The sequence below is a fragment of the Anarrhichthys ocellatus genome, unplaced genomic scaffold (genome assembly GCF_004355925.1).
Source record: "Anarrhichthys ocellatus isolate YVR2014 unplaced genomic scaffold, GSC_Weel_1.0 scaffold43, whole genome shotgun sequence".
Lineage (NCBI taxonomy): Eukaryota > Metazoa > Chordata > Actinopteri > Perciformes > Anarhichadidae > Anarrhichthys > Anarrhichthys ocellatus.
Window position 1 is genome coordinate 1,605,854 of NW_022280073.1, and position 11,569 is coordinate 1,617,422.

The 11,569-nt window shown below is 42.6% G+C and overlaps 2 protein-coding genes across 2 annotated transcripts in view; one reads left to right on the top strand and one right to left on the bottom strand.

Moving 5' to 3' along the window:
* The window catches only part of spag1b (sperm associated antigen 1b), a 13,827-nt gene extending 7,513 nt beyond the window's left edge, over positions 1-6,314 (bottom strand). The window contains exons 1-11 of the mRNA XM_031868582.1: positions 6,296-6,314; positions 5,837-5,981; positions 5,422-5,581; positions 5,210-5,332; positions 5,058-5,128; positions 4,720-4,832; positions 4,521-4,626; positions 4,195-4,325; positions 3,871-3,977; positions 3,285-3,423; positions 1,575-2,030 (exon numbers count right to left, since the gene is read on the bottom strand). Of these exons, the coding sequence (XP_031724442.1) occupies positions 1,575-2,030; positions 3,285-3,423; positions 3,871-3,977; positions 4,195-4,325; positions 4,521-4,626; positions 4,720-4,832; positions 5,058-5,128; positions 5,210-5,332; positions 5,422-5,581; positions 5,837-5,979 (1,549 nt within the window). The 5' untranslated portion in view covers positions 5,980-5,981; positions 6,296-6,314. The remainder of the gene's footprint in view (positions 1-1,574; positions 2,031-3,284; positions 3,424-3,870; positions 3,978-4,194; positions 4,326-4,520; positions 4,627-4,719; positions 4,833-5,057; positions 5,129-5,209; positions 5,333-5,421; positions 5,582-5,836; positions 5,982-6,295) is intronic.
* Positions 6,309-11,495, top strand: fbxo43 (F-box protein 43). Its single transcript, XM_031868584.1, has 6 exons — positions 6,309-6,535; positions 7,701-8,536; positions 8,649-9,401; positions 9,840-9,942; positions 10,248-10,442; positions 10,637-11,495. The coding sequence occupies exons 2-6, from the start codon at positions 7,755-7,757 to the stop codon at positions 10,883-10,885; spliced, it is 2,082 nt and encodes a 693-aa protein (XP_031724444.1). The 5' UTR covers positions 6,309-6,535; positions 7,701-7,754; the 3' UTR covers positions 10,886-11,495.
* Positions 11,496-11,569: the final 74 nt, after the last annotated feature.

Sequence of the window (11,569 nt, forward strand, 5' to 3'; positions counted from 1 at the left end):
ACACACACACACACACACACACACACACACACACACACACACACACATTTATGTGGCAACAATTCTATGTCTTCACATGTTCTTCTTGTTTGAGTAACTTGCATGTTTCTAGCCACGCTTGTAATCTGAGGTGTGAGGCTGGATGTAACAAAAACTCTTTGTTGGGACGTTAAACAGGCAGCAGGCCTAATATATCCTAATACACCGGCTGTTTTACCGCAGTAGCACAATAAGCTCCAGGGCTGACAAGGTGAAGAGGAAAAGCTCATCAAACACCTTTCAGGACGTTCTTCTCCTCACACTTGCTCACACAGACTGCACACAGTGTTTTTCGCTACTCTCTCCAGTTTTCACCATCACTATCACTGACGCAGGCAAATCACGCTTATACTGTGACAAGAGCAGCATCCTTCTGCGTCACTAAATACGGTCAGCTTAGCGTGCCACCTCATCAGATGAAATCAGATTATGAATGATGACACGTGAGGCAGGGCTGGTGATGTCCCAGCGACTGCTCCCTCTGTGAGGTTACTGTGACAGTGAAGCATGGACGTTAGTATGATAGAGGTACAAAATGGGGCATCTGTTTACCAACCTAAACCAGCTCAGAGACCCTGTAAAAGACCGATTGAATGTATATATTATTGAGTTATGTCCCTTTTTGTCAGACCACCACATGTTTAAAGGGGTTCATAGAATCTATCCTTATCTCTGCTCTCAGCTCTATTCTGTCTGCATTACATGTAGCCCACATGGGACGGATGACGGACCTTGGACCATGTCCAGTCACTTTCCACATCCAGCAGCACAGTGGGGCTAGTGGAGTACATTATAGCGGCCCACAAATAGATGGAGAGAGTATGCTCGATGGTGGGTGAGCCTGACGGGCGGCAGTTTCTCTTCCTCCATCAATCTCTGACTTTCTCCCTCTCTCTCTGTGAGAATTATAGCTTGCGGTCGTACAGATTCAATTTCACAGAGAGTGGTTAGCGCTCATGTGACCTGGACAGACCTGAGCTGAGAGGCTTAGCACCAGAATGAGGCTGAAACAGAAACACTGTCCGTATTCGCCACACGGGACAGACACATTTTGACGCATCGGTGCAAAATCACTGAACACACAAACAAACGGCCCGACCTTTTGACTCCTGAACTGTAAAATCTCTCTCTCTCTATATATATATATATATATATAAATAAATATATCCTGCACTGGGATAAAGCAACAATAACTAAATGGATGCACAAGCCTTATAATTGCAAGGTCATGACCTTTGATTTACGATGGCATCGGCCAGTTATAGGAGCATTGGAGATTACACCCCATACAGAAATATGCATTCATATATGGGTGAGACTGGTGATGAAACATCAACCCGTTGAGCTATGGAGCAGTTGTTTATAACACACTGCTGTCAGTGGAAGTGATCCTGTCATGGAGGAACAGAATAAACTTCCCTCCAATTTAATAATATACACCAAACTAAATTGTACCCACCATGTGACTGATCTGCCAACCACCTTGGACTCTAGTAACAAGAACAGCAGCAACCATGAGGACTCGTCCACCATACCTGATTCTGTGTAGCCCTGAATGGCTTGTGAGTATTTCTCCTGTGCATCGGCAAATTGTCCGTTTTTAAACAGCAGGTTCCCTTCATTCTTTAGCCGGGCCAGAGGTGGGGGCAGGGCTCCGCACGGGGCATCAAGGTTGACAGATTCCCCTGCATTTCCTCCCACCGGAGTTTCTCTACCGCCGCTGCTCTGATCAGCCGGGACTGAAGCTGTCGAGCCCCTCTTGCTCGTTCCATTGGCTGCCTTTTCCTTTGGCTCCTGCGGGACTTTGTACTTGTCAGAGCTGGCTCCTTTGCTCCTCCAGTGTCCATGGTGGGAGCTGTTGAACTCGCTGTGAGGACCCCCGTCACCTCTGCCGTGGGGCTTCTTTTGAGCGTTACCCATGTCTCCCCGTTCGCCAGGAGCAGCTGAGCTCTCCTCCCCTCCCACAGCCTGGCTGGGTTCAACCGGATGAGCTAGAAGGGAGAGGGAGGGGAGGGAGAGGCAGAGGCAGAGAAGAGGGGGAAACACACCCACAGGAAGGAGTCAGCGGTTACATCACAGTGGGGGAGGGTTGGACACACATGACATAGAGCCACTTCAAAGAGGGAGTTCCAGGAAGCAGCCACTCTCAACAGTGAATTCTGAAAGCGCTGGGTGGGGGTAGGGCAGATAACACACATGCATAGACATTATGTCACGTTACCCTGATGGCCAAGGGGTGTTTCTTCTTTCTATATAGCACAGACAAACAGAAGGGTTTGGGATGAAAATGACTGCCCTACTATTATGAGAGTTGCTACAGATTCCTCAGGTCAGACGTTTTGTTTAAATCACAGGATTAGAGGGCAAATCCTTCGCCAGGCAGCTACAGTGAGGACTAAGTGGGCACACATATACAGATACACTACAGTCTAGTGTAAAAATATAGAATACTTCACAAAATACTGGATATGGACAGTACACACAGTATTCAGCAAGTCTTTATACATTCAAATTTCAATGCCGAGTTCTGATTTCTAAGAAGTAGGGCAGCCATTATGGAATTGTTGATGGGGTATTTGAGAGCCTACAGTTTATCTTGTTTTTCCCATAACTTTTTGATGAAATTAAGTAATTTGATCATTTTAATTACTTAATTTGGTTATTAAATAATATGAATAACACATGTTCTGAGCTCATGAATAATTGTCAGAGTCACACCTTCTGTAAAATGTTCTGAGCAGGACATTTAACATTTGGAAAGTTCACTTTGGTGGAAAAAACTAGGTAATTACGACACTGCTCGTAAACTAAATAAAAAAATGATATTTGACTTATTGGTTTTTAAGAGTATCATTGGTCAGCCTCTACTGTGAAATTAAGCAAATGTGATCCACCATAGAGCTATAGATCTACTGCACTAGGTATATGGTTGGTAGTTTATTTATACATTTTAGATCAGTAGTAATACATTGTGAATAAGGGGTTGTTTGTTTATGCACAGCCTTAATACAATAATATTCTGCAGAATGCTGCTTTATACATGACACATAACGGATGCTGATTTAAAAAGCTCTTAAAATCTAATTAAACTGTCCATGATGTTAAATAGTGTTAAATATAGCTGAAAATACAACACAAACAGATTTCTGGAGGGATTCAGGGAATTTAAACGGTCACTGGCTTCTGTCTCTGTGTGTAAATCAAGGATACATAAATTTGGAATATGGAGGTCCAAATAATCTCACCGGTCTGCTCTGCTTTTGTCTCATCGTTATTGCAGTCATCATCTTCCTCTTCTACTTCTTGAATGAGGATCTTCTTGCCTTTGCGTTGCAGCTCAGGTTGACATTCCTTCATCTTCTTCTCAGTTTCAGACAGAAGTTGCTAAACCACAAATAATTCACAAATTAGAATTTGTCAACAGTAGGAACCCAAGTTCTGTTCAGTAAGTCAGCAAAGGTGCCGCATACCGACACCACAATCACCCATCTACCTCTCAGCTATAGAGAATTTCTTGTGTTGCAATGTCGGATCATGTAAGGATCATCTTCTCCCTATTCACCTACAGTACATTAAAACCACTAATACATAATTAATGGGCATATCAACAGTGTCTCCATGAGTGACGACTAAATAAAATGCACCCTGAGCTCATCATCTGCCTCAAAATAAGAGTAAAAGCTACACCACTGTCTGATTACAGTTATATGAGACTAGGTGTGATTATATTAATACCTTGCAGCAGCTGCAAGCTGTTTTTAAGTGCCTGATCGCACACAAATACAGTGACACCTAGTGGTCAAAAAGGGCTAGAGGCATTATTTCACCTACAGTGGCTGCAGCATTCTGTGGCTCTTCCCTCAGCACCACTCTCAGGTCCTCAGCAGCCATTCGGAAGTTGCCCATGTGGTTATAAACAGTGGCACGACGTAGCAGGGCTGGTGGGGAAAAATACATCACGTACAGTATTGACGTTACAGACACTGAAGCCACTGTTAACTCCTGTGCTGTAAAGTTGTGAATGTAGTATCAGAAAACATACAGAAAATTCACAAAAATACTTTTGAGGGAGTGGGAAACATTAATTCGATGCTTGCATTACAGTCACATTTCTGTTGACATTAAAGCACTACTGTACAAAAAAAGGGGCTTCACCTTTCACATTGCCTGGTTCCAGCTCGAGGACCCTCAGACAGTCGCTCATGGCATTGTGCCAGTGCTTGAGCTTGATCTCTGCCTGAGCTCTGTTATTGTACGCAGCCACAGTTGGTTTAATGGAAAGGCTCCTGTAATGGAAGGCCAAAAACAAACCTTAATTCATAATGAGGATAATGAACACACACTTAGAGGCACGGTAAATGGGAATGGAATCAGACTTAAATCATTAAAGAAGTCTAATTAAATACCAGGAAACATATTATAATCCCCTTAGGAGCTGTGGAATGCTCGCTATATTAATTGAGTTGTTTTAAGAGCCTGACCTGGAATAGTATGCAACAGCCTCCTCATAATCCTTTGCTCTGAAAGCTTCATTGCCTTTGTCCTTTTCGCGATTTGCCAGAGGAAGCTTCTCCTGTTCTGTCAGCACTGGATGTATTGTAGAGACGACACATTTGAGACACAAACACACACTACTTAAGTATTGCTATGAGCTATGAGCTGCTACACATAATACATTACTTGTAGCATCCACTTTAGTCTTGATTTTGGGGTGTCCTGTTTTTATCATGACAGCTGGATCCTTTTTGACCAAATTCCCGTCGATTCTTTCACATTCTTTTTCGGCATCGAACCTGGGAATAGAGCAAAAGATATTTGGGTAAAGGAAGATCCTCTGCTGCTCTAGAGCAGCATAACCTGTTTAACTGTGGATCATTTGGAATGAAAGATGCTGAGCTAAGGCATTTCTTTACAAAGTGAAATGCATGGAAGCTTTTAGGAACAGAGCCTGCAGCTGCTGTAACAGTGTGTTTTTTCTTCTGGATGTAGAAGACAAATATAGAGACAAAATGACTCACTTGTCCCATTCTCGATAATCTCGTGGGAGACTGCATTTTGAAGAATTCCTCTTTTCTTTTGGAACTGAAGTCTGTGGTGACATAAGACTCAATTTGAGTATTTTCCTAGTGTGCATAAATGTGCATGTTACATCATTGGAGACCCTTTTTACCTGACTAAGAGGAACGGAGCAATTGGAACCTCTTATAGGTGGTATATTTATATTGTGTAAATCATCAAACACTGACTGCTGTTTTAGTGAAGTCTCCGTCTTTTTGGTTTCTTCTTGCCACGTCTGTAAGTAACAAAGTATTTGATATCAAAATGACTCATTAATCAGGAATGATTTCAAAAAAAGAAGTAAATCTCAGATGTGTTGCATGCCTTCAACTCTTCAACAATTTGGCTCCACTCATCATTGGAGAGGCTGGCTGCTGTGGCCACAGGGGTTTCCTTCCTGAGAGCCCGGCTCCTGGGGTCCAGTTTCTCCAAGTGACTCTCACAGAACTCAATCAGATGAGGATAAATGCCCTCGTCGCCGGACCTGAACACAAAGTATAACGTTATTTTCTGAAAACCTAAATTCCTAGCTAAATGTTATTGTGTCACGCTGTGCTCTTTTTGTGTTGGTGCTAGGCCTATGTAATCTATTTACAATACTGTATGTTCATTTTCTCTCCACTAAGAATGATCCTAGTGGAGAAAAGCTCACCAGCAATATAAAATAGAATATTTGATTAACATACAAAATCAATTTCTATCTTCTTCACACCCTAAAGCTCAATTATGTGACTCTTACTTAAGTACTCTCCAGATCATCTCCAGGTATTTTACGTCTTTGCATTTTTCAATGTAGCCATAGTCCAGGTGCTCCACGGGGACGTTTCCGCCGTAGTCAGCGGCGGCGGACTGGTTTCGATAGAAAGTCTCATCTTCGCTCATACCTGAGGAGAATAACGTCATCCGTTTAACGTTACTCAGTTATTCTGTCAAACAAGGTGGTTTTGTTTAAAGCAGACTGCTTCACTGAAGTTAGCTAACGCAAAATGAACCTAGGCTATGTTAGCTCAGTACATTTAGATAGCGTTGAGCTAAAGCTCTACTGCAACATGTGATGAAATAACGTGTTATTCCAATTTTTGGAATTACCGACAAATCAAGACAACACTTTCATTAAGAAAATGTCGGTGTTCCTCGTATATTATAAACGTAATGTTAACTTATCTTAATGCTATTAAAGCTAAATGAATAGCTTTACCTGCTGCTTGTTTGGCCACTTTGACTAAACTTTCGACTGTTACTATGGTAACCACACGCGGAAGGAAGTTGCACTCCGAAGCGGAAACACGTGACACAGTCCATAGTTGGCTCCAAATTTGAAAATGCGGCTGGTAGGTGATGAACATGTAGCAAGCAAACAGCGACGAGGGGCACAAGCTGAGGCCTAGAACTGAGCCGGAGGAAAACGACCTGTGCATTAGCCACGTTTTGTGAATAGGTAAGCATTTTTGTGTAATGCTAAATAATGCAATACACGACTATCTAGCTAGTTAGCGTCGTGTGTCTGAGAAGCCACTAACGTTACCTAGCAGTGGTTGTGGTTTTAGGAGGCTAACGTAGCTAGTTAGTTATAACTTGTCAGTTTGTCACACAATGTTGAATGTAAGTTAGTGTTCACATTACTGGGTGTAACTTAACATTATTTACCAGCAAGGATAAACGGGTAATTTATTTGGACGGGTAGATTGAATTAATTAAGAACGAACCTAATGGCTCTTTGATATTGTGTGTTTATACGTATGTTGAGTTTGTAACATTATCAACGTGGTCGACATTATACAGACAAATGTAACGATACAACATTTGCGGTATATCAATCCCCTATGCATGAGTTAACTTACAGTTAATTGACGGGTGTTTTCACGTCATGCTAATTGCTCTAACAGATGTCTGGAACTTGAGGGAGTCATAACACGTTTCGTTTTTATGTAAGATTAAGATTTTTCTAAGTTTAGCCTTGAATGCTATTAACTCAGAATTATGCATCCATTTTCAAGTGTATTTTAACAAATGCATTCTCTTTGTGCAAGGTAGCCTTGTTTATTTTTTTGTCCTCTGGTCAGGGCACGCAGAACGAGTGCAATTACCAACCGCTATTTATTGGACGTTATCAGATGTTAAAGTAAGAGGAAATAATGTGGCACACTCCACTCTTGACCCTTGTCTGAGCTATCGGCGGTGTACAGCCAGTCGGGCTCAGCTGTTGGTTTTGGCGGCTACAGCTCACTTTATAGCGGCATCACAGAGAGCACGCGACGGGGGATTTAAATCTAAAACACGCCCTCGCGTAGCAACGCTGGTGAAACAGCTGCGAATGTTTGGTGTTGAACTAGCTGACAGTCTTTGACAATTTGTGTTTAATAAACATAGAGTGTAAACGCTGAACACGACATGGATACTTTCGACGTATTTTTTTTAAAATCACTCATCTGTTATCACAATGTGAGTCCAACATGACAACATCTAATTAAAACACGGTAAGACCTTGCAAACACAGGCAACGTGTCAGCTAGCTTTAATAAACTAGTCAGTTACCAGACAGGCACAGTTTAATGCTGCTCAGTTGTCTTTGGGTTCACTCACTACTTTTTTGTTGTGTGCAGGTCAGTTGACATCTACTTGGGGAATACGGTGTATTGGACACAGTGCACACAAAAATGCAGTGCACTCCTGAATCAAACGTCTACCTTGAGAGCTGCAAAGGCCAGCACTGTTATGACTGCTCTGACAGCGGATACTCGGGTTTATTCCACAGCCCACAGAGCATCTGTGGAGTGGACTCCTGTCGCTCTTTGTCTCCAGTAGAATTCAGTGAAACGCCTAAAGAGAACATCTGGCTTTCTATCACACCCAAGGAGAGGACCAGAGAACCGGTTGTATATTTGGGCAAAGACCACAGAGGTATCCAGCGGCCTCAAGGGGTCAGCTGGTGTGAAACTCCTAAAGTGTACAAAAGAGATGCCCCGCTGCGACACAGACTTCTCATGTGCAAACCCGCCACAGATGTCAAAGCTGACGACACAAGATCACCATGCGCCAGAAGGACTGAATCTTCCATCAGTGTCAGGTCTGAACACTGGCTCAATGCATCGTTTGACTCTCTAGAAGCTTTAAAATTGGAGCAGGACCTGCAGCTATCTGGTAGGAAACGCCGCCTCCTCTTCACGCAGATGAGGACCTCGACTCTTGAAGATGGCAAACTACACTCTGGCTTCCTTCCCAGTTTCGAGAGAAGAGCGTCTTTCTCTGATGCAGTTTACAACGAGAGCATTTCTGCCTCTGATCAAATTGATATTGAGACTCCATGCTTTATCAAATCCCTGCCTGCTCCATCTCAGGAAACCTCTCAATCACCAGTCAGTGGTGTGACGAATAACCAGTATGACAGCTCAAGTGTCTTGTACACACCATCATCCTCACACACACCCAAATATATCAGGTACATGCTTTTTTTTGACACTTTCTAAATTTGGTTCATTTTCCCTGCTGACTAAAGAAATGTTATATCTATCTATCTCTCAAAACATGTTGTTCTTCTAACCCTGGAACAGGTCTGAGTGTGAAGACAGTGGTTTTAGTTCCTTGGCCCTTGATAAATCCCAAGACTCCTCAGTGGACCATGATGGCTCATTCCTGGAGCTGCTCCTCTCAGCCTCCAGAAACTGTGAAACCCCAAATCTCACAGAGGCAAAGCGGCGCTCCCATTTGCAGCGCCAACATAAGCTTTCAACGCTTAAAGAAGGAGGCTCTCAGTCCGAGGAAGACCCAGCAGAGAGAAAGCACGGACATGTTCGTCAAAGCCACAGCCTTTTGACAGAAGATGAGGTTTTTGATCGCAGTGCCACCCCTCGCAGTGCCCTTTCTACTAAATGTAGTAATAGCATGACATCTGATAGTTTGGCCTCTGCGAGACAAGACGATGCTACCTCACTAAGATCAACTACAGCCAGGCCAGAATACATGACGCCCCTTAACGCAGCTCCTGTTAATCCGGATGTGACTCCTCTCTGGACAACCCCCGTCAATCTCTCTCTGACTCCAGCTCTACAGCTGATACATGCTATATGCCAACTGAAAGCCCACATGTCTGTTGGCCAAAGTCCAAGCCTAAAGGAGCAGCTGAAGTCCACCGCAGCGCTGGCTGAGACCCCTGTGACGTTCAGGACCACCATGCCGCTGGCAGGGCTGATCGGCAGGAAGATGGGCCTGAGGAAGGTGGACATACTCACAGAGCTGAGGAAGAGGAACCTCAGGCACATCCTGTCTGTCATCTTCAGCCGCCTGACCTCTGAGAGCATCTACATGTAAGGAGTTCATGTTTGTAACGCATTTAGCTGTCATAGTCATATACAAAGTAAAATCGTGTTAGCTTTAATATTTTTGATGCATCTACTGTATTCCTGTTTTCTTCTCAAAGGTTAAGCCGTTTAATTCCCAGTTTGTCATTCATTAAACTGATTATGATGACTTGTGGTGGCAGCATTTAAGTTATAGATTAGTATATGAATGCATGCATACATGCATTCATATAACTACAAAATCCTGTAGAATTCATACAGCATATCATGGATACTGAGCTTAGATCAAAGTACAGGACCCTTTTTGTACTTTAAATTAACTTAAAGCCTGATTGTTATTCAAAAAGCATTCATTTACAGACATTCATTTACACAACCTTTATTTAATGTGCAATGAGGGCTGGGAATATTGGTCTCATGCATGCAATTGTTTGTGTTGGGCAGGTGTGGTCAGGTGTGCAAGAGATGGAATGAAATCATCCAACAAGATAAGCGAGCTAGTTTTAAGAGAAGAAACTACCTGAGTGAAGTGGAGGCTGCTCTTGAGGTAAGAGGTCTGCCATATTAGCCACTATTGCTGATGACTGGCCAATATCAAATGGGTCTGATATCAATATCTGGGCGTTACTCACGGTTCTGTGGTTTCTGTTGTCTTTCTCAAACGGGTATTTTCTAAAAACATTGGCTATGGTACTGATGGTCAGCCTTGTAAAAAGTATATTTTAGAGACCAGTACAACTGCAGATTTCTCTCTGTGATTCAGTGTAAAGTAACATTTGAATTGTCAATATGGATATCAACCAACAGCGGCTAAAAGTTGAAATGAGTTAAGTTTGTGGTGATGTCTTACAGCTCGGTGGTGCCGTCCATGTCCCTGACGCAGAGACTAGACTCGCTCTGCCCAAGAGGTCGGCCCTCAAGACGGTTCAGGCCCAGTCTAGGACGTCCAGCTTCTGCACCCCACAGTCAGGAAACAGCACTTTAACCCCATCACAGCACAGCGCCTTGAAATCAGGCAGCAGCAGCAAACGAGATAAATTTCTGGAAGTGAGTTTGAAACTGATTACACTGGATTTGGTTAAATAGTTTATATGTAATATATGGATATATTATATATTAGTTTGCATTAATTGCTGTTTAGTGGAGGATGATTGGGGATCTAATTGATCTTACTGAAGGAACTTCTCTGGCAGAGTTTATATAAAACTTGTATTTTAAGTCATTTCAATTTTCTTTGCCAGGTTGCCCAGACCCTCTTCAACGATGAGTGCCTCAAGCCATGCCCTCGATGTCAGCATCCGGCGAGGTGTCACTCAGTGAAACAGGAGGGCGTGTGCAGCAGAGCCGACTGTGATTTCCGCTTTTGCGCAGCCTGCTTGTGTGCTTTCCACGGCTCTAGAGAGTGTGGCAGCCAGTCTGTGGGCCGACGCAAAAAGGACATACTTCTGCCTGGAAGCGCACAGAGCAAGCGAAACGTTAGGCGACTATGAGCAGAAAGTCTGCTGTGTTTTTGTTTGTTATGCCGAGGTCACTTCAATTTTTTTTATGTCTAATGGTGAACACGAGGCATAGCAACAAGGAAAGTGATATGTAGCTAGTACATGAGAGCAACTTTTGCACCTTTCAATGTGTCCTTGTGCCTTTTTGTACTGTATTTACTGTTTTTTCAACACAGTTCTTGTGTTTTTAATTATGAATGTATGTATGAAATCTCACCAGCAGAACAATGACTGAATTTTGCTGTTGATATATTTTTTCCATACACATTGATTAACTGTATATATGTTTTGGGACTTCCTCAGGAATTTTCAGCTTTTACCAATGTGTTTTCAGCGGTTTTAAAATAAATTAGATTTTTTTTTTTTACCTGTCTCTTTTGTGAATGTTTTGGTCTTTTCTGGACTATTGTCTCTATTGTAATCTGTAAAAGTGAATTGGTTTTAGAATTCTTCTTTTGACGGTGTTTGGTGCCATCTAGTGGTACGACCTTACCTTGTCTTAACTGCAATAACTGATTTTCTTTTATTTAACTTTCTTTTACTACATGTAAGTGATTTTAGTAAAGTTAATCCTGTAAATACTTTGGGGAAAAAAGTCATTTTGGAGTCTTAATTTGTAAGAAGAAACAAACTTCTATTTGTAACTTCCTGCTCTTCTCGAGTTAAACACCCCCC